The sequence below is a fragment of the Gasterosteus aculeatus genome, chromosome 7 (genome assembly GCF_964276395.1).
Source record: "Gasterosteus aculeatus chromosome 7, fGasAcu3.hap1.1, whole genome shotgun sequence".
Taxonomy (NCBI): Eukaryota; Metazoa; Chordata; class Actinopteri; order Perciformes; family Gasterosteidae; genus Gasterosteus; species Gasterosteus aculeatus.
Window position 1 is genome coordinate 2,973,505 of NC_135694.1, and position 20,633 is coordinate 2,994,137.

The following is a 20,633-nucleotide window of genomic DNA, read 5'->3' on the forward strand; positions in this document are numbered from 1 at the left end:
AAACACAATGATAAAAGCATGAGGCCCAGGAGAGCACTCTATGATGCACTTCACTATTTCAGGCTTCAGCTCCTCTTCAGGTCGATCTGTGTCGAACAAACCAGGAGTGTCGATCAAGGTGACGTCTCTTCCATCAACACGTTTGGTTACTGATCGACTTTCACTTGTTTCAGAGTTGGCAGTGTGGCCGATCTTGAACAGTTTCTCTCCTAATATGCTGTTCGCCACGCTGCTTTTCCCAGAGCCAGTTTTTCCCAACATTACAACCCTCATCTCTGAAAGAGAATATAAATATCAGCTAGATGTTGTTATTGGTCAAATGTTACATTAAAAATTGCAAGTTTGTATTTACTTTAAAACAGTCATTATCATACAAAAATAATGTAACAAAAACACAAGCATAAAAATACAAAATACAGAATCAGCTGTAACAGCACCGAAAACAAAATACGGTGAAAGAAATGAACTTACCGTCTATGTTGTCGAGGGTGAAGTGACAGTAGAGACAGTTGGACGGAGCAGACTGAGTCTGAAAGTGTTTCCTGAATCTTCTTCTCTAAGTACGTTTTTCACCACAACACATTTTATTCCCGCCCTTTCACATGAGTGAACGTGATCAGAGAAAGCCTCTAAAACCCCAACTAGGCAGGTTGATGGTGTTTCAACACGTTCGTTACTTCCTCCTTTCACACAATCTCCCCTCAGTCCTTTTTAAAAGGAACTAAAACTAAAGCAATTTATGTTCTGTACTGTTCACCAAGCACAGCTTCAACTTGTTATCCATCGAACAGTTACACAAAACAAAGGACGTCTTTTCTTGTCTATTTCTTTGCAGCTGGGTTTCATTTCCTGACTGAATAGAAGCGACAGAGAGAAACAAAGACGCGGTCGTGTTCATCGCTGCATCAAAAACACTTTCATCAGGTGCTTAAAAAAAGGAACTCATAAACTTTACATTCTTTTAAATGCTTCAACACTGATTCTCTATAAGGATAAAAAGTATTTTGTGATCCAAACACTCACTAAAAAAAGGTTTTGTCAGGTCGATAATATTTATTTTCACAACACTGGGAATGAGGAAGGCACTTGTAAATGACGAGGTACAACATGTAAACCACCCGTTTGACCCCTTTACTGAAGATGTGCAGAACACTGGCTGTGATACTGTAATAAGGAGAATAAATATGAAACAAAAGGGAAAACAGGGCAGGAAGAGAACATCCAGGGCGCCTCAATGTCTTAATGTGAAATACAATTTAACGCGTGTCCTTGTGTTCCAGTGTGACGACTTCATGGATTCTAACTGACACTGACGGACGCCTTCCACGTCCTTCCTGTTGTTCTGGTGTTTTTCACAGGTCCGTTCACGCTGGAGGTGAAACCCTGCAGACACACACACAGACACCGTGAGTGACTTTGGGACTTTTCTTTCCTCCATCGACAGCAGATCTCACTTAGGATTCTACAATCAGTCACGTGACGCTTCTCTGTGAAGCCCTTCGACCTCCTGACCTCTTTGTCTGCAAGCGCCGGCGCTCCTTCCTCTCCCCGCGCCTCCTCAGGCGCTGACAAACACCAGTCGGGCGGTGTAGGCCAGGTCGGCGAGGTAGAGCAGCAAGTTGAGGGCGGTGAGCACCGCCGCCGCGATGGTTTTGGACGGCGCCCGGCCGCTTCCCGCGTACTGTCTGTCGAACTGGAACACGGGCCAGAGGATGGTCGCCGTCAAGTACATGACCGCCGCCAGGAGGCCGTAGGCCGACAGGAACTTGGAGAAGGGGACGGGGAGGCGGCCGGTGCACTCGCCCACGCACAGCACCACCACGGCCATGGAGAGGATGAAGCAGATGCAGTACACCGCCATGCACCACTTGAGGGCCGCGTGCCGGTCGTAGGTCACGGGGTCGCTGACCAGGAGGAAGATGATGCACGCCACGGAGGTCTGGCACACCTTCAGCAGGCCCGGGGCCGTGGCCATGTAACCGGCCACCTCCCCCGGCCTCGCTTTGGTCAGGCTCACCTCCCCCATGTAGGCCACCGTCGCCAGGCACGAGAAGACGGTGGCGGCGATGCGATGGTCGCGGGCCTCGCCAGAAGAGTTCTGGTACTTGAGGAAAAAGAGCGGGAAGATGACGGAGGCGGAGAGGCAGAGGAGGCAGGCGTAGCAGGCGACGGTGATGGGGAAGTTGGTCCAGGACACGGGGGCCCGGGCCTGCAGGCCGAACAGCTCCACCAGCAGCACCAGCAGGGTGCAGGCGAAGCTGAACGCCCAGCAGAAGATGCACCAGTCGCCGGCGCCCCCGTGGCCCAGCCGGGCCCCGTGCGCCGTCACGCTGAACGCCACGCAGGTGAACAGCAGGGCGGCCACGCGCACCCACAGCAGCTGGGAGGTGGGCAGCACGATCAGCGGCATCGTGGGACGCTGAGTCGGGAGCCGGCGAGAGGCGTCACTGACGGGAGGTCACGTATTCCGCTGAAAGTCAATTAGAGAAGAGAATCACTATGAATGCGAAGTCTGTCTTCATTGATAAAACTGTTTTTCTGCTGCCTTATTAATGCTGTATGAAATAACTCATCTGAGAGGCGGAGGAACGTGATCAGGCTGTGAGCTGCTCAGAGGAGCCTTTACGGGAAATGGTCGTCGGTGGAAGGTTCCTTCGCCAGTTGGGTATTTAGCGACACGCAAATTCCATGTAACGTTAAACGAGTATCCATCTATGACCGTGGGTTTGCCGTGAATGTTTGTTTCGAACTCTACTGAGGAACTGGCACAACACCTGCCCTTCGTGTTGTGGGAAGGTGCCTACAGATCAGGCGACCTGCCGTTGGGATGATGGGAACATGGCGATATTCAGGGGCATTGGCCAGATGACCCGTTCCAGGCTTTATGCGCTAAACGGGTTGAAACATGCGCCATCGGGTAGCAGAGTAACTGATAACTGTTTTTTGTCTTTCTGTTTATGCACATCTGTTGATGCAGATGTGTGGGACTTTTTATAAAGTGGAGCACAACCACATGAAAGTGCTGACGACGATTCTGAAGATTTCGCAAGCAAATGAGTGTTTTTAAGCATCCACTCTGCTTCCTGTTCCGTGGAAGGAGGCTCAGGAAGCTGCTCTGAGGTAACGGCGCGTCTGCAGGAAGACAACCCAGCGAACAAAAATGAACCCGATTAGAAATGAAGCCCGTTGTTAGAGTTACACACACACAAGATAAAAATGTGGACACTGGGATGTGACTGACAGATGTTCGGTTAATAACTGAGCTCAAACTGTGTGAGCCCCACCTCACCCCTCACCCCACCTCACCCCTCGCAGGCAGGAAACAGACCTCGGTTTTCCCTTTCTGAGGTTTGGTGGTAGAGGTTTGTATATCACCGCGCGTACGTTTTGGATGAGACCAGAGAGAAAGCCTCTAAAACATCAAACCCGCGCGCCTGGAACATCTGTGTCAAAAGTCAAATGCAGACTTTGAAAAAAAAAAAAAAAAAAAAAAACGGAGGGTTTTTCCGCCCCAGACGGCGGACACGCCGCACCCAGCGGCCTGTGGTCCTACTCCCAGAGGATAGACCGCGACCATCCACGTGCACGAGAAAAGAACAACAACAACAACAACAACACGGGAAGCCAATAGGAGGTTGAAGCTCGATCTTACCTTATTTTTAAGTCGTAAGCTCAAAGTTCCCGTGAAAGCCGTGCCCGCTTTTGGAGATGCGCGTCCCCGCTCTGCTCATCCCTCTGCAGAGAGAGAGAGCAGCGCACGCCCCGCGCGCGCCTTATTTGGTAAAGCGTTGAATCCGATGCCCGAGCGATTCCTCATTTCAAGTGATTCACATTCCGTCAGCCACAGAAATAAACTGAAACTGTGCCCCAACCCCCCCCCCAAAAAAACCCTCAGGAATGCAGTTCACACGAAGACGGGAAATAAAAGCAACAAGAAACTTACATCCGCTACGATGCAAATCAATAACAGTCACAATACCGATAGTAATGTTACATCTCCAGTGAATGCATGTGAATTTAAATCATTTTTCAGTCGAAGTACGGTTTGGTTCATATGCTTTGGGCTTGAAAACCATATGATACCTTTTTTTCTGTGGCCCAAAACGTTATTATATTGTTGCTTTCTCTAAAGTACATAAACCGCATTACGGTGGATGATGCAAAACAAAAAAAAACATACAAAAAGTCATACATTTACTTGACTAATACGCATTTGTACGATGCAGTATCTCCCATGTCAGTTTACGGGTGCTGCAGTACCACAATCCGTCCAGCCGGGGGCGCCATTGTGCTCGGTATGATCTTTGAGAACATGGTGGTGTATCAGCAGCCAGTCCAGACAGCAGGATAACAACACAGCAGAGATCACTATTTACAAGAACTGGGATTTTTATAAAGGCATTAAGTACATGCAGCGATAACATCCGAGTCTTCCGGCTCACTAAGAGAGAGAGAGAGAGACGCCAATCCGGATTGTACCACCCGGACTTGTTTTGTCGTACAAGAAAAAGACCCGAGGTGGAGTTTAACTGAAATCGTACTGCTTTTTCAGCTAGCGTTAGCCGGCTAACGTGCAGCGTTGGTGCTTGAATTCGCACGAAAACGGGACTGGAGGATCCATCGAGCTGGGATTTCCACGAGCATCCATCATCTCGACCACCACAACCCCCCCACATGTCCGCATGCAGTTAAAGTCATGCGGGCGTCTCGTCTAGCAGACATAGCCGGTTAGCTAGCTAGCTAGCTAGCTCCGAGGGGAGCGACCCCTTGCCGCATCCGAGAGCCGAACCCACGGTGCTTTCGGTCGGCCCGGGGCCCAACGCGATGCCGCGGGTTGAAATCGGCCCAACCATAGAACTAGCCCCGGGAAGCTAACGCTAGCTGCGCATTGCAGGCCGCTTCAGATGGTCCTTCTCACCCACTTAAATCAGCTAATTGGATAAATCACGACTCCCCAAACCGAGAAACTCGCGTTTGACCCTAAATAGAGAAACACCCTTTCGCTTTCGTTTTCTTCTTTTAAAGCCCCGGCGGGGGACTAGCTAATGCCGGCTAACTAATCTGTTAATTAGCTAGCTAACGTCGGTTCGTTGTTTACAGCGCGCAACGTTAATTAAATGACAAGTTAACGAGGCCTTAGAGACGTGAGCGGTTCGCTAGTTTTGTCCGTTACGTTTATTATCTTTATTTGTTACCGTCAAATTGGGAGAACCTATATTTCACGTATCGAGCCGTGTAGTCAGCACAGGTAGAGAATCACTACGTGGTGAAATATAACTGTTAACACGATCTACCCCCCCGGATAAGATCGGTGCGACATTGGAGCGGCGCGAGGCTCCGGTGGGATTATCGAGCCTCATCACAGCTGGTGAAATCCAACACATGTAAACACGGAGGAGCGCGCGCGCGTGTGTGTGTGTTTTGACTCGTCTCATCGGGGCGACGAGCCGTCGATCCGCATCACGAATCGACACCGATGCCGCGCTGCCACCTGCGCGTCGGCCGCGCGCCTTAGCGCAGTTTGCGTGGAAACGCATGCGCCCGCACACCGGGCTTTCGCGCGGACGTTGCCCCCCCGCACGGGAGTCGCTGACCTCCGGGAGCATTGCGAGACTTCTCAGCCGTGATTGATGACAGACGTGTCCTCTCATCCGCTGAGCCAGGAAACACTAATTTATAAACACGCATTTATCTCTAACCACTAGTGGCGACACAGAGGAGATCATAGTGTTAGTGTTTTATTTTATTTTTATATCTGTGATCCTGCTGACTCCTAACTGGAGCCGCTGGGGAGTCGGGTGGGAACATGAGGAGCTCTCCCGGTAGTTGGAAGATCTGATCGGAAGCACGACGGCACCGGGCCCCATCGCGTGGGCTTCGATCTGAAGAGGAACGAGATGATGATGGTGGTGGTGGTGGTGGTGATGATGATGGGGATGATGATAAAAGAGGCCCAGTGACAGCGTTGACCCCCACCCCCCCTCCTCCTCCTCCTCCTCCAGCAGCAGGAAGCAGAGGAGAGCCTTCAGGGCTGCAGGCATGAGTCTCCGCCAGCCCACCTCCACGCTGGACAGGTACGAGCCGCACACGCGAACCGCTCCTGTGATTTTGAGGATTCACCTCCGCGTCGAGCGAAGGAGGCTTGGCTGATCCCAGATCGGCCCGCTGGCGCGTCTTTAAGCGACTCGGGTCCGGCGCGGCACTCCGGAAGAACGAGTCAGACGAGGCTGACAGGTGATCGCTCGCCGGCACAAGGAAAAGCAGAGCAGACCAGTGAATGCGAAACAGTAGCAGCAGCACACTGAGGAACAGGAAGCGCGACCCACCCCCCCGCCATCATTTCATGATAGTAAATCATTTTACATGTTGAAAAAAAATCAATTTATTCGGAGGTTGGAGATTTAAGTTTGTTGACGGAACGAAAAGAAAGCGGAACTGAACATCGATAGCACGGTGCAGCACCCGGAGGAGGTTCAGCGCGCACAGGCTGGAGTTACTGCGTTCAGGTTCAGGTTGAAGAAAGGCTCAATGTTCGAAAGTAACGGCTTTATAAACTACTTAACGTTAGTGTTGTGTGTTTGTGTTAGTTTGTCGGTCGAACAACTCGCGCTGAAGAGAAAGCAACTTAGAAAAGACCAAAGTAGTTAACCGGGGGTTGTTGTTGTTGGGCAACTTTTAAGTGTTTTGTTGTTCCCATAAACTCCCATTTCGCCAAACTAGAAAAAGTTCGTTATAGAAATGCCACCACTTTGCTTATGTACGTTTTTAGATCACCTGAAATATACTATATTTAGTCTTTTGTCGCATGGGACTACGGAAATATGACGCAGTGTGTTGCATAAACCGTAGATCCTCATGCAGAAAGAAAGAAACAAATGTGACTTAAGAATCAAACTCACTGTTCAGCCAATAAGTGTTTAACTCCTGTAATCCACAGCACATTTCCACTAAATGAAACCTGACGTTAACGTGCAGAAAATGTCTCAGAGAGAGGAGAATGTCACAACGCCACAAATGAAATAATGTTTTTTTTTTCTTTTCTAAAAAGTAAAAATAAAGCTGCATAGTCACACACTTGCATTTGGCTTCTATGCGAGCACCTTCTTTTCATTATGACCCGTTAACCCACTTATATTTTTACGTTATGTTTCAGCCTGGCAAGAGCATTAAAATCGCAACATCGAGCATCTGAAGTAAATCACAGCGACTCCCAAAACTCTTCACATTCAGGGAGACGGAAACACCGACAGTTTCGTCTCGAGTGCAACCACAAAGATTACACGAGCATGTCATAAGGCTGGACTTTGTGTACTTGGTACTCGCCCAACTTGATAGCAGTGTTCCATCTCCAAAGCCAGATGTTTGCGTGCAGCCGTCACAAAGGGAGGCGAGTAGAAGAAAGACCAGCTCGCTTAATCAGATGACCGGTTTCAACGTTTGTGCCATTTCGTTAAGTCGCGGCCCGCATGCGATGTGCTGCAAAGATAACACACACACACACACACACACACACACACGCACACACACACACACTCTGCGCCGGCGTTTGAAAGGAAAGTGAAAACAACATCTAGTCAACGACGTCGGCGGTATTGAGACACGTCGTGTGTTTGGATCGGACGTGCTGCTTGGAAGTCGCGTGTCCACAGCCTGTAGGAGGGTGACTGGGGGGGGGCGTGACGGGAGACTCTTCTTCTCTGTGGCCTTCATGCTGATTTACTCGTCTCTCTCTCTCTTCTCCCCCTTTTTATCTGCCTCCCCCCCTTCTGTCATGCTTCGCCCTCAGCCCCTTTGCTGCTTGGTGAGTTTCCCCTTCGACTCCTTTCTTGTTGCATCTGATGGATTTCCTCATGTCGTCGCCGTCTCACCCCCATAATCCCCCCCCCCTCTCCCCTCGGTTGATGCGCATCACTGCAAGCTTCTCTTCGGCATGTTTCAGCCCTTTTTCTTTCGCTCCCTTCAGACCTCCCCTCCCTCAGTGCAGCCGAGCCCACAGAGCCCCCCCTCCCTCACCCCCCGTCCCTCCAATAATGTTTCAATGCTGATCGTCGTTCTGTCGTCTCCCACACCAGGCTCAGCAGTCTGACCATCGGCGACTCGGAGCGCAAATCCTCCGCCGCCCAGCAGAGGGAGCCAATGGTGGACATCCACGCTGAGAGTGCAGGTAAATGGGACTTCCCACCCCGGGTGGGGGTGGGGTGGGGGGGGGGGGTGGGTTGCTTTCCATTATATGCAACATGATTTAACGTCTCCCTTCACCTCCTTCCGTCCCCTCCCAGCTACCGGTCTGGTCCAGAGATGTGTGGTGGTGCAGAAGGACCAGCTGGGCTTCGGCTTCACGGTGTGTGGGGAGAGAGTGAAGCTGGTGCAGAACGTCCGGCCGGGTAAGACGCGTCAACACCAGACTCGTTACTCCTCACGCAGCAAACTGAACACCCACACCTTGTTTTTTCGTTGAAACTGCTTATTTTCGAAAAGTGCTTTTCAGACATAAAATGAGCCAGAGGACTTTGTTGACGGACAGTGACGACTCTTCTCACTCGTCTTCACAGGTGGTGCAGCAGTCAAGGCCGGAGTCCACGAAGGGGACCGAATCATAAAGGTTATTTTAATGCTTCGCATCACAGACGGGATCTTGAAGTCGTTGTTTTCTTCCCGCGTTTGATATTTGCTGAATTCCTCTTCCTGTCGTCTCCGTCTCTCAGGTCAACGGCTCGCTGGTGTCCTCCATGTCCCATCAGGAGGTGGTAAAGCTCATCAAATGTGAGTTTGACCTGAGGGGGATTGTGTGTGTGTGTGTGTGTGTGTGTGTGTGTGTGTGTGTGTGTTTTTTCGCTTTCGGTACAATCGTATTTGTCTTTGACTCGTCCCACAGCGGGTCCCTACGCTGCTCTGACACTACAAGGCCCGCCCCCTTTCGCCGCCTCCTTGCCCCTAGACCCCCTCCCCGCTGACCTCCCGCCCAATAAAAGAACGTCTCTGGGTGGGGAGGCTCCGCCCCCTCCACCTCCACCCCTGCCCTCTGGACTGAGCAGCACGCCTTCCCAAAGAATCACCGGACCCAAACCACTGCAGGTGGATGAAACGTTACTCAGGAGTTCTGTTATTCTATCGGCAGCGTTTTATTAAGACTGACGAACAAATAATCATCTGTTGTACGTGTGGTTTCTCTTTCAGGACCCAGAAGTACAGAAGCACGCTTCTCAGATACTCAGGAAAATGCTGGAGCAGGAAGAGGCTGAACTGCAGGTACACACACACACACACACACACACACACACACAGTTGACACACACACACAGTTGAGACTGCATGCTCCCTTGTTGCACGGAGCTCAATGTGGCTGTTGACTACTTGGCAGGAGTTGATGGAGGAGCAGTCGAGGAACCCGTCGCCGTCACTGGGCGAGCGGATCGAAAGTGCCCAGAGGAGAGCTCGCCAAGTCCGGGTCAAGATCCAGCAAGACCTGGTGAGGAGACCTGACGTGTTGTCATATATATCTATATCTATATCTATATATGTATATATATATGAATATCTATGAACTGTCTTTGTTCTGCTTCACCAGGAGGGGACGAGGTCAGAATGTTCCATAAGCTACGTCCAAGCAGGAGAAGGTTTGTTAAACTACACACACTGAGGCTCTGCACTATAAACTACACACACTGAGACTCTGCACTATAAACTACACACACTGAGACTCTGCACTATAAACTACACACACTGAGACTACACTATAAACTACACACACTGAGACTCTGCACTATAAACTACACACACTGAGGCTCTGCACTATAAACTACACACACTGAGACTCTGCACTATAAACTACACACACTGAGACTCTACACTATAAACTACACACACTGAGACTCTGCACTATAAACTACACACACTGAGACTCTACACTATAAACTACACACACTGAGACTCTACACTATAAACTACACACACTGAGACTCTACACTATAAACTACACACACTGAGACTACACTATAAACTACACACACTGAGACTCTGCACTATAAACTACACACACTGAGACTACACTATAAACTACACACACTGAGACTCTGCACTATAAACTACACACACTGAGACTCTGCACTATAAACTACACACACTGAGACTACACTATAAACTACACACACTGAGACTCTGCACTATAAACTACACACACTGAGACTCTGCACTATAAACTACACACACTGAGACTCTGCACTATAAACTACACACACTGAGACTCTACACTATAAACTACACACACTGAGACTCTGCACTATAAACTACACACACTGAGACTCTGCACTATAAACTACACACACTGAGACTCTGCACTATAAACTACACACACTGAGACTACACTATAAACTACACACACTGAGACTCTGCACTATAAACTACACACACTGAGACTCTGCACTATAAACTACACACACTGAGACTCTACACTATAAACTACACACACTGAGACTCTACACTATAAACTACACACACTGAGACTCTACACTATAAACTACACACACTGAGACTCTACACTATAAACTACACACACTGAGTCCGTCTGCTGTCCTTCGGCAGGTCGTCTCTCGATGGACTCGAGCGAAGGAGACGTGGAGGTAGGCGACGCAGCTTTTGTCTCGTCGTGAACTGGCGCGATTGTGTGTTTGCATGTGTGCGATCGTGTACGCGATGGCCCCCACTCATCCACCCCCCCCCCCCCCCCCCCCTCCCCACCAGGCTCTAGAGAGTCCCCACTCCTCCCCCTCATTCTCCTTCAGGACGCCACTGCACCGACGGCAGAACTCCGACACACACACCCTGTCAGACTCGGTGAGAAGGACGCACACACACACACACACACACACACACACACTTGCGTCCTCTCTCAGAGCCTCCTGGCAGCGATGAGGTCCTCACATGCTTCCTTCTTCTCCTGCCTCCTTTCCTCTCCTCTCACTGTGACTCGCACATCGGTTTGAGAGCTTCCTTCCTTGACCCCCATCGTGCACCCGTGTGACTGAGTTTCTTTCTGTCTCTTGAATTCTGTGTGTGTGTGTGTGTGTGTGTGTGTGTGTTTGTGCTTCTCTGTGCAAAGGGCGGGAAGGCCCAGATTATCGGCCCCGAGGAAGAGGACGAGGAAGAGGACGGCTACGCGTTTAATGAGGTGCGTGTTTCCTTCGCTGCATCCTCCTCCTCCTCCTCCCTCCATCTACCCGATTCTTCATGCGTTCACTTTGCCCTCAGATGGACGGCCCGTTCCAGGACATCGAGCTGCTGAAGTCCCGACCGGCTCACATGACGGTGTTCATGAGATACGTCTTCACGCAGCTTCTGGACCCCAACCCCCTGGTACGTCCACGCCGCGTTTACGCGCGCGCGAGGAGAGAGAGAGCGCGTGATGGAGGGAGGTCGGCGTGCTCACGGTGTGGCTCTCGTTGGTTGCAGCTCTTCTACCTGTCGGTGGAGGCCTACCTGGGCTCCAGCCCTAAAGACGCCCGAGCGCTGGCCCCGCAGATCTGCTCCCACTTCCTGGACACAGACGCGGTACGTCTCGTCTTCTTGACACCCGCCGCACAAAGTGAACCGTCGCTTTAGTGTAAAAATGTGCCGTTTGTTCTTTTTTTCCCCTCCCTCCGAAGCCGCTGAAGATCCGAGTCCGAGAGGAGTACCTCTCCGATATCGGTAAGAACGCATGTCTTGTATTCCCGCCGGCGGGCCCGGAGAGGGAGCGAACGCGCCGCCGTAACGCCGCTGTCGGTTTCAGAGGGGCGACTTCACGCCCAGGAGGACATCAGGGGGCCGCTGTCCGAGCTGCAGCAGCAGGTGCTGCCGGACGTCCAGGAGCAGATCCAGGACTACAGGTGCGTCCCGAGCGAAGACCCCCGAGGCGGCGTTACCGAGTGCCGGTGCTAATCCCAAGCCGCTTGTGTTCCAAAGGAACAAGCAGACGATGGGCCTGGGCTCTCTGTTCGGGGAGGGAGACCTGCTGCAGCTGGACGGGGACCCGGTGAAGGAGAGACAGGTGGTGGACAGACAGGTCACCGCCCTGTGGGAAATACTGTGAGCCTCACGTTTCCTTCTCATGTGTTATTACGGTTGTGCCAAAACGCGATCTGAGCTTTCGGTTTGTGAGCATTGACCTACGCACAAACGCACACGCTCATGCTGCTGTTGAACCAGGGTCGCCTAGCAACCGGGTCAGATGTTTGGAGCCTAATAAAATAGTTATTACGCAGCGACAAGAGAAGCTCTCATAACAAAGGTCATTACCACAGCGGCCAAACCTTGGAACCACATGACGCCACACACACAATCCCATCACATGACCGCAGCGCCGCAGTGTGTTTCTCCCGCCGTTGATGCACCCGCATGAGCTGGATTGAGGCTGGATGTCTCTGTTGAGTTAACGACCTTTTCTATCTTTCTGCTCCAGATCGAAGCACGAAGAGGACCGAAGGTAAAGCGCGTAAACGAGTACTCGTCTGAGGGCAAAGTCATTGGTCAGCAGTCCGTTTGAGGGATTCGGTTTGATGTCCTTGTCTTTGTGGTCGCCCATAGTTCTCCTCTGGCGTCGGCCGTGCACCTTTACCTGCGGCATTCTGGCATCAAGCTAAGAGACTCCAAGGTCTTCCCTGGTCTGAGCTCGGAGAAGGAGAAGTGGCTGGCGTTCTTAAAGACCAAGAAGGTGAGCGGCACTTTAATTAAGCCTCCAGAACAAAAAGCAGGGTTGGACGGGAAAGATGTTTCACAAATAGACACCCGCTTAAGATGGACTGCTCCCCTGTTACTAGCCGACGGGTACGTTTGTTTCGTTGGCCGGTAACGTGACTCTCTGGTCCTTCTGTCCACAGCCGAGTGGTACCAAGAAAGAGAAAGATGGAGAGGACAAGAAGAGGAATCCCATCCTGAAGTACATCGGCAAACCCAGAACCACCTCCCAGTCCAGTAAATACACACACACACACACACACTTATTAATCGTTATAATCATCTCATATTTAAATTGAATCGTTTAAATTCATGATTTTATTTCACTGAGAACAACGTCACTTATCAATCTGCTGTGAAACCTCGTGAGAACACCGACCCAAACATGCAACGCCCCCCCATCGCCCCCCCCCCATTGCATTTGTTGATTTTGCATGTTTATTTGATTTTCATTGTGTCGTCCTGATTTCCTTTTGTCTCATCTTGGTTTTCGTAGCGTTCCACGTCCCGTTGTCGCCCACCGAAGGTACATCTCTCATTCCACTGCACCTCAGACACGTCACCCCCCCCCCTTTTTGTTCACGCCCTGTTTAACCGCGCTGTACACTCAAGCAGCGCCCGTGTCTCCAGTCCGACCCGGCAGCGTGAGAAACATCATCCAGCAGTTTGAGAACCACACGGAAACGGGGGAGGAGGAAGGAGACGACGGCGCCGGCGCCGACCCCCAGAGGCTCTCGTCCAGCAGCCTGGGAGAGGACGCCATGGCCAGGTGGGTCCCCGGCACGCCGCCCGCGCCGCTCCGTTTTGCCTCCCGCAAGGGCCTCACCGCTGTCTCTCTGCCCCGCAGCCCCGCGGTGTCGGTGCGCCTGGCGCGCAGCGAGTCGCTGAAGGCGCAGGGGGAGGGCCGGCGGCGGGGCGCCGCCGCGGCCGGCGAGTCGGTCCCGCGCTCCCGCAGCGACGTGGACATGGAGGACTGCGGCGAGGAGCGGGAGGGGCCGGGCCTCCGGACGCTGCGGCACAGCGCATCGTCGGCGTCCAGCAGCTCCGCGCGGTAAAGATCCACCGGGCCGGGGGGCGGGGACAAGGGGGAGGGGCTTGTCGTGGGCTTTTAGAGTCAATCTCATGGATAATTTAGGAGTAACAATCTGACCCGCTTTGCCTCAAACACCCCCCCCCCCCCCCCTCCTCTTGGAAGTGTAGGTTCTTCACCTCATGCCGTCTCTCTCTCTCAAACTCAGGTCTCTAGAGAACCCTACACCCCCATACACCCCTCGGTCTAGACGCAGGTGAGTTCCTGCGTCCGCCCCGTAGAAACCAAGATGGCCGACTTCTCTCAAACGGGCCAAAAGATGGTTTTTGGTTCCCCAGAAAGAAAAGTTGTGTGTGTGTGCGTCCCCCCCCCCCCCCCCCCCCCCCCTCCCCCACCTGTGTTGACGCGTGCGTGCCTCTGCAGGAGTGTGGACTCGCCGCTGGCCCTGCTGCCCGACGCCGCCGCCGCGCTGGAGGAGGAGCTGTCCGACGGTCAGAACTGGCAGGACACGGTTCCTCCCCAGCTCCTCGCCACCCTCAGCCCCGGGGAGGTGGACCGACAGGCCGTCATCTACGGTACGAGCGGGGAACGCGGTCGGCCCGCCCCGCGGGGTTGACGCGGCCGTGGTTTTTAACCTGCGCTGTGCCTCACCAGAGCTGCTCACCACCGAGGCGTCCCACCTGCGCACCTTGAGGGTCCTGGACCAGGTCTTCTTCCAGAAGATGAGGTCCGTGCTGAACTCCGAGGAGCTGGCCTGCGTCTTCCCCAACCTGCCGCAGGTCTACGACCTCCACGGTCAGTCTGGGCTTTTTAGATCCCCGTCCTCTCGTTAGACTGTAAAGTGAGTCCCCGCGTGTGCGTTTGCCAGGTAAACAGTGGTAAGTGGAGCAAACACCGAGCAGAAGGTTGTGACTGTGATCTCGGGCCCGTGTCAATATGCACAATCTGGGCTTTAATTGGGAGCAAACAGGAAAGTCCACCGTGTGGTTTTGTTGCCGCACTATTGGCGGATTCTCACGTTGAAACAAACGAATCCTCTTCGCAGCGAGTCTGTGCGAGGCGATGAAGAAGCGACGGGAAACGGCCATCGTTCAGGACATCGGGGACGTGATGCTGGCCCGGGTGAGTGGCAGCAGCTCCTGCAATGTGAAAGCTGTTTCCGTGGAGTCGGTGTGTTAACGGCGGTGGGTGGTCCGGGGGGGGTGAAATGTCCAGTTTGAAGATGCAGCCGGCGACGAGTTTCAGGAACAAGCGTCTCAGCTGTGCAGCCTGCAGACTCAGGCTCTGGAGCTCATCAAGAACAAACAGCGTAAAGACCCTCGCTTCGCCCACATCATCCAGGTACACACACACACACACACACACACACACACACAGCTGTGCACACATTGCAACATAAAGAAGATGCTCGAAAAGCTGAAGCGCTCGTCCGCTGCTGCTGGCGTTTGTTCAGGAGTGCGAGGCGAGTCCTCACTGTCGCAGGCTGCAGCTCAAAGACCTGCTGGTGTCGGAGATGCAGAGGCTCACCAAGTACCCGCTGCTGCTGGACAAGATCATCAAACACACAGAGGGTGAGGAGCGCAGTAACCACGGCAACCGCGATTTTATTTATTCTTTTTTTTTTTTTTTTTTTAACACCAACGGCGTGTTTTGTTCTTTTTTTTTTTTCATTCAGCCGCTTCGTCGGACCTCCCCGCGCTGCAGCGCGCCCAGGCCTGTTGCCGGGGGATACTGCAGGCCGTGAACGAGGTCGTCAGGGAAACGGAACACCGGCAGCGCCTCAGCCAATACCAGCGCCGTCTGGACGCTGCCCCGCACTTCAAGGTAGCGGAATAACGCCCCACGTTGGTTTGTGCCCCCCCACACTTTGTTCATATGGTGACGAAGGCTCCTCCCCCTCGCAGAGTCTCGACCTCAGCACTAAGAGAATGATCCACGAAGGTCCTCTCACGTGGAAAGTCAGCAAAGACAAGCAGATCGGTGAGCACACACACACACACGGCACACGGCACACGGCCCCCCTCTTCACGCCCCTTCACCCTCCGCCTCCTCCCGTCTGCCTCCACCAGAGATCCAAGCGCTGCTGCTGTCGGACTGCCTGCTCCTCCTGCAGAGGGGGCCGGACGACCGGCTGCAGCTGAGGTACCCGTCCCGCTGGCTGGGGGGCAGCGGGGGCGGCAGCGTGGACAGCAAGAACTCCTTCAGCCCCCTGGTGAAGCTGGACGCGCTGCTGGTGCGGCCGGTAGCCACAGGTAGGACGCACCGACGGGGGTCCGACGGGGGTCCGAGCGGCGCTCTGCTGCGTCGCCCGCGGCCTGAATCTCTTCTCTTTCTGTCGCAGACAACAAAGCCCTCTACGTCATCAGCACCACCGAGAGGCAGATCTACGAGCTGGTGGCCGGGACGTCCTCGGAGAGAAACACGTAAGCTCTTCCCCGTCCCCCCGTCCCCGGTGGTCCCTCCGTGGTCCTCAGTGTCCCGTGAAAACGCGTGTTCTCGTTTTTGCAGCTGGAAAAATTTACTGGAAAGGACCATCTCATCGCCGGGCGGTTCATCCCCTCTGATCAACCACGGACCCACACCGATCTGGTGAGTGGATCCTTCTGATAAACCAACGGAGGAACGTGTCGGCTGCTCTGCCAGGAGGAGGTTTCTTTTTCCACTTTTTAGTTTTAGCCTGCGTTGTGTTTTTATTTCTCCAAAGCTCCCCGAGTCTGCGCAGCGCGTCTCCGGTGTCAACAGGCAGCAACGCCTACGCAGGTCACTTCCTCATCGGATGTGTAAATAATAACATATCAACTGCCTGCACACTTATATGATGCATATATATATATATATGAATCTTCCAGATAACTCCATAACGGAGCAGTCGGATTCCACGGATACACATTCCTCCGGCGACGACATCGCGCTCTCTGCGACCGCCGACACGGACCAATCGGAGGGCTTCGTGGGCGTGGAGCGGAAAGCCGAGGGCGTGGCCGAGTCGGCCCTGCAAGACGGTGAGGAGGAGCCACCCAGAGCAGAGCAGACGTTATGCCTCGAGGGAATCGAATGAATAAAGTGTGTGTTGGTCGTGTCTCCGCCCCCTCCCCCCCTCTCCCCCCACAGTTGAAACACTAAGGCAGCTCATATTGAGAGACTTGGAAGAGGGAGACGCTTGGAGCCACAATTCGGGGGACACGCCCACCAACGAGACGGCCAGCGAGAGGAGCTCGCGGCGGCCGGAGTCCCTGGAGACGGTCCTCCACTTCAGCGGCGACGAGTGGGAGGCCGAGCCCGTCGCAGAGGCTCCGCCCCCCGACGGGGAGCCGCCCGGCAGCGTTCAGGTCGTGCGGAAAGGTAGCAGATGAGAAGGAGAAAGTTCCCCCGCCAAGCTGTCCTACATTTCCGATTGCATGTTGCATTTATTTTGGGGCGGATCGCCTTTTGTTTCCCTCGGGATGAACATCTGGATTAGAGGACTACGTTCTCTCCGATGTCCCGGTGAAGCTCTTTAACGGCTGCCTCCCTCTGCATGTTTTCCGCTGCACGCGGTGGTTCGTTGTTCGGTTCCTCACGCGCTCGATCTGCTCTTTCTCTTTTGTCCGGGTGCTCTTCACAAACACACCTCATCGCCTTCTTCACGCTTCCTTAATTCACGTACACACACACACACGCACACACGCACACTTTTCTATCCTCTATCTTGTGCTATAGCTGTGGTTGCGGGTCCTTCTTCTTCTTCCTCTGTCCCTGACGACATCACTGCTGATCAATCATCCAAGCCGAGAGGCGAGGCCGCCACGCAGGGTAATGATGGCTACAATTGGTTCTGTAGCTTTTATCAGACAAATACTTTATTTCTTTTTTTTTATTCACATGTCAAATATTTGTCGAGTGTGATGTTTATTGCTCGCGCGCTCACGTTCTGCCCTCCAGGGAACACCTTCTACTTGGTCATGCCCACGGAGCCGGGGGAGAGCGCCACCGATGACCTCAGCGGCCCTCGCGGCCCCCCCCCGCCTCCGGAGGACGGGACATCGCCACGGACGCAGCCCGAGGAGGAGACGCCGGCCCCCGAGGAGGAGCCCGGCCAATCGGGGGCCGTGCGGCGGGAGGGGGGCGAGGAAGCGGGCCCATCGCAGGCCGGCCCCCAGAGCCACGTGATCAGAAATGTGGACGAGATTTTCCACACGATCGAGGGGTTGATGAGCAAGTTGCGCCAGCTGAGGGTGCGTTTGTTTCGCTTTTCAGCGACAACCGACCCTCCACCTGTTCTTTTCTCTCACGTATCTTCTAAATCTGGTGTCGTTTTCCGTTCCCTCCACAGGAAATCGAGAAGTCCCATCAAAAGCTTTTAAAAACCCTCAGAGAGCCCTTTGCCGATGAGGAGCCGGAGGACCAGCCGCGTTGCCCGGCAACCGTCTCCAGAACACCGAGTCTGGATCGCGGCTCGGCGGACGGTGAGCGCCGGCCGAACCTCCACGCCGGACCGAACGCCGGCCGCTGATTCACTTTCACATAACGCAGCTTCATTTATTCATGTCCTCCCCCCCCGACCAGGCAAAGCGGGCGGCCCGGCGGAGCCCAGAGTTCAGTCGACGGGATTCTGACGTCGCTGCGGAGGGGATTCTACTCGCCGGTTGCTCGATCTCCATTGATGGCAAAGGGAAGCACTCGGACTCCTCGGCCACTGCCTCCCTTCTCGCCCCCACCTCCCCCCCCCCCCCCCTCCCGTCCGCCCCGCCCCACCCGCATGCACTGGCCAGTGGAACGGAGCCCGGGACGGACCGTAGCTGTTTTCAGGACAAACTCTGACTCCTACCAGAGGAGGAGCAGGGAGTCCGGGACGGGCCGAGGGGGGAAGAGCATGAAGGAACAAAAAGAGGAAGAAGACAAGTTGACTGAAGAGATGGGGGGAGGGAGGGAGGGAGAGGGGGGAGTTGGAGGAATGGAAAGTGGGAAACAAATGACCCTTGTTGGATGTTTGTGAAGGAAAAGGAGTCGTATGTTTTGTTGGTTTGAAGGAACGAAGCGGAAAAGTGTTGAAATTTTTAATTTAAGGAAATCTCCGAGGGACCCGTCACCCCTGCACTTTACCCACAATGCATCCCTCTGGAACGAATCAGGGACCGGAGATGCCACTGACTTTATTTAGGAGCCGATGTTTGAGGCCCCCCCCCCCCCCCCCCCCCACTGGTTGCTTTACACTGAGTTCACTCGCCACCACGGCCGAAGGACTGTGTCTTTATAATTCAGGTTATTTGCACTGGGTAAGGAAACCATTATCACACACACACACACACACACACACACGTGACCGTTTCATTCATCTCAGACCTTCACACATCGCGGTGGGGGAAGCACGAGGGTCTTTGGGAAGAGTCGCGGCCCCGCTGACGTCTCCTCGAGTCGCACAGCGGCTCCGACAAGAAGAGTCCCAACGTAGAAATATTCACTGAACGGTCATTTCCCGCCTGTGGCCTCCTCTCACTGTGACGCGCCACCTTCTCCCCTGCTTCTGAAGTCCTATTTCATATCAACGTCGCCCACGTGGGAGGCCAGCGGAGGAGGAATCAAAAGCTTGATAAGAATTTCAATCTGCAGTAAAATAAGAAACCGCTGCCGTATATGCAACTGTTTCGTTGAAGCGGACATTGTCATTCTGGGAAATGTACTTGTTTGCAAAAATCAACACTACTTTGATTTACGCACAACGCACCGACACGAGCGCACGGATCTCGTCAGCAAACACTACTTCTGGATCGCACTTAAGAGGCTGCGCGTGACCAGCAGAGAGCGGCGCCGTGGAGTGATTCCACCCAAGCACCAAGCAGCCAGAACGCATTTAGACTGCGTGAGCTTTTTCAACGCAAGAAGAAGCTCCGCTGGCACTTCGCTTGAGCGGGTTTGAAATGCTAACGGAGGATACGCTAACGGGACCCGGACGGGGCCCGAGTGGCCTTCGGGTTGTGCTGCTTGGCAGTGTCTCGCTGCCCGGGTGTCTTTGGGGAGACTCGCATGCAAAATTGAGGGAAATGTTTTTGCTGAAATGTTGAAATATTCTACCAAAGTGAAAAATGTCTTCAGAGGCGTTGAAGGGAACCATTTTTTTTCTCTCAACATTTCAGCTGCTGATTTTCAAGCTTCTCAGACCAGACGTTCGTTTTTTTTTTTTTTGTCCATCATGTGCCGAGCTGTCACATACGTGACGAAAATGGTCTGAGGGGGTTGAAACGAGTCAAATGTTCCTCCTCTTTAACTACAGCATTTTCATCTCCAACTTCTACCTCTTTGTATCCTCCATGATTTCTTCTTTTCATGCATTTATCTCGTACATTGACGTCAGCGTTTCGGCCTTAACGGGCGGTCCGAAAAAAGAGGGGGGAAAAAAAGAAGCTATAACTGATTCTTAAAAAAAAAAAAAAAAAAAATGAGTTGCACAAAGAAACTTCCCTGCACGATGCAAACTACTGTATGCATACACACGTCTAACTATCATCTCATGGTTTATTTTGTCTTTTAAAAAATAAAACACGTGTCACTCATGTAATATAGAGAGATCAGACCCACTTGTTTTATATTTGTTATTTTTGTTCCTGTAAAGCCTTAGTCCTCGTATTTGATTTTATTTTTGTAGATATGATTAAAAAAAAAAAACGATGTATAAATTATTTTCTTCTCCCTTGTTTTTAAAATCGGTGAGATTGTTTAGCTGCACAGACGGGAAAGAGAGCTCATGTCTCAGATTCATGTGTTTTGTGAGATTAAAAAAAAAGAAACTGGCAAAAGAATCGCGAGTCTTTGATCTGTGAGTTGAATTGTCACCTTTGAAATGTTTCTCTATGTTATAAGTTCTAGTACTTAGTGGCAACAATGTGTCTCTTAATTTGTCCAGAAACTAATGCCA

General features: G+C 52.8%; 2 protein-coding genes across 7 annotated transcripts in view; one reads left to right on the forward strand and one right to left on the reverse strand.

Moving 5' to 3' along the window:
• LOC120821881 (myeloid-associated differentiation marker homolog) overlaps positions 1-4,313 on the reverse strand; it is an 18,992-nt gene extending 14,679 nt beyond the window's left edge. The window contains exons 1-4 of one of the 3 annotated variants that reach the window (XM_078105607.1): positions 3,653-3,791; positions 2,018-2,470; positions 1,513-1,987; positions 1,114-1,383 (exon numbers count right to left, since the gene is read on the reverse strand). In XM_078105607.1, coding sequence (XP_077961733.1) covers positions 1,559-1,987; positions 2,018-2,410 — 822 coding nt within the window. In that variant the 5' untranslated portion in view covers positions 2,411-2,470; positions 3,653-3,791 and the 3' untranslated portion in view covers positions 1,114-1,383; positions 1,513-1,558. Of the gene's footprint in view, positions 1-1,113; positions 1,384-1,512; positions 2,471-3,652 lie in introns of those variants that run through there. The other 2 variants (XM_078105605.1, XM_078105606.1) reach the window with 2 other exon arrangements.
• Positions 4,314-5,503: 1,190 nt separating this feature from the next.
• On the forward strand, positions 5,504-20,517 carry arhgef11 (Rho guanine nucleotide exchange factor (GEF) 11). Of its 4 annotated transcripts, none has more exons than XM_078105506.1 (42): positions 5,504-6,074; positions 7,787-7,801; positions 8,073-8,164; positions 8,280-8,384; positions 8,553-8,602; positions 8,706-8,763; positions 8,876-9,075; positions 9,178-9,249; positions 9,362-9,469; positions 9,569-9,617; positions 10,582-10,619; positions 10,741-10,833; positions 11,099-11,167; positions 11,248-11,352; positions 11,449-11,547; positions 11,643-11,685; positions 11,768-11,864; positions 11,941-12,063; positions 12,437-12,460; positions 12,562-12,688; positions 12,855-12,948; positions 13,208-13,237; positions 13,327-13,480; positions 13,559-13,762; positions 13,950-13,997; positions 14,165-14,316; positions 14,396-14,536; positions 14,787-14,863; positions 14,957-15,082; positions 15,195-15,312; positions 15,417-15,565; positions 15,646-15,721; positions 15,811-15,993; positions 16,083-16,164; positions 16,250-16,330; positions 16,446-16,501; positions 16,591-16,743; positions 16,853-17,083; positions 17,441-17,533; positions 17,663-17,955; positions 18,054-18,186; positions 18,287-20,517. In XM_078105506.1, exons 1-42 carry the CDS (start codon positions 6,040-6,042, stop codon positions 18,334-18,336), a joined length of 4,326 nt encoding a protein of 1,441 aa, XP_077961632.1. In that variant the 5' UTR covers positions 5,504-6,039; the 3' UTR covers positions 18,337-20,517. The 4 variants fall into 4 exon arrangements, with proteins under 4 accessions (XP_077961632.1, XP_077961633.1, XP_077961635.1 ...); XM_078105507.1 differs by having other exon boundaries at positions 13,342-13,480; XM_078105509.1 differs by lacking the exon at positions 17,441-17,533.
• Positions 20,518-20,633: the final 116 nt, after the last annotated feature.

Bases quoted from the DNA above. Each gene is read 5' to 3' on its own strand.
- arhgef11 (XM_078105506.1), top strand. From the start codon at position 6,040: ATGAGTCTCCGCCAGCCCACCTCCACGCTGGACAG. The intron at 9,618-10,581 runs GTTTGTTAAACT...GTCCTTCGGCAG, and splicing joins CTACGTCCAAGCAGGAGAAG to GTCGTCTCTCGATGGACTCG. The intron at 16,331-16,445 runs GTGAGTGGATCC...ATTTCTCCAAAG, and splicing joins CACGGACCCACACCGATCTG to CTCCCCGAGTCTGCGCAGCG.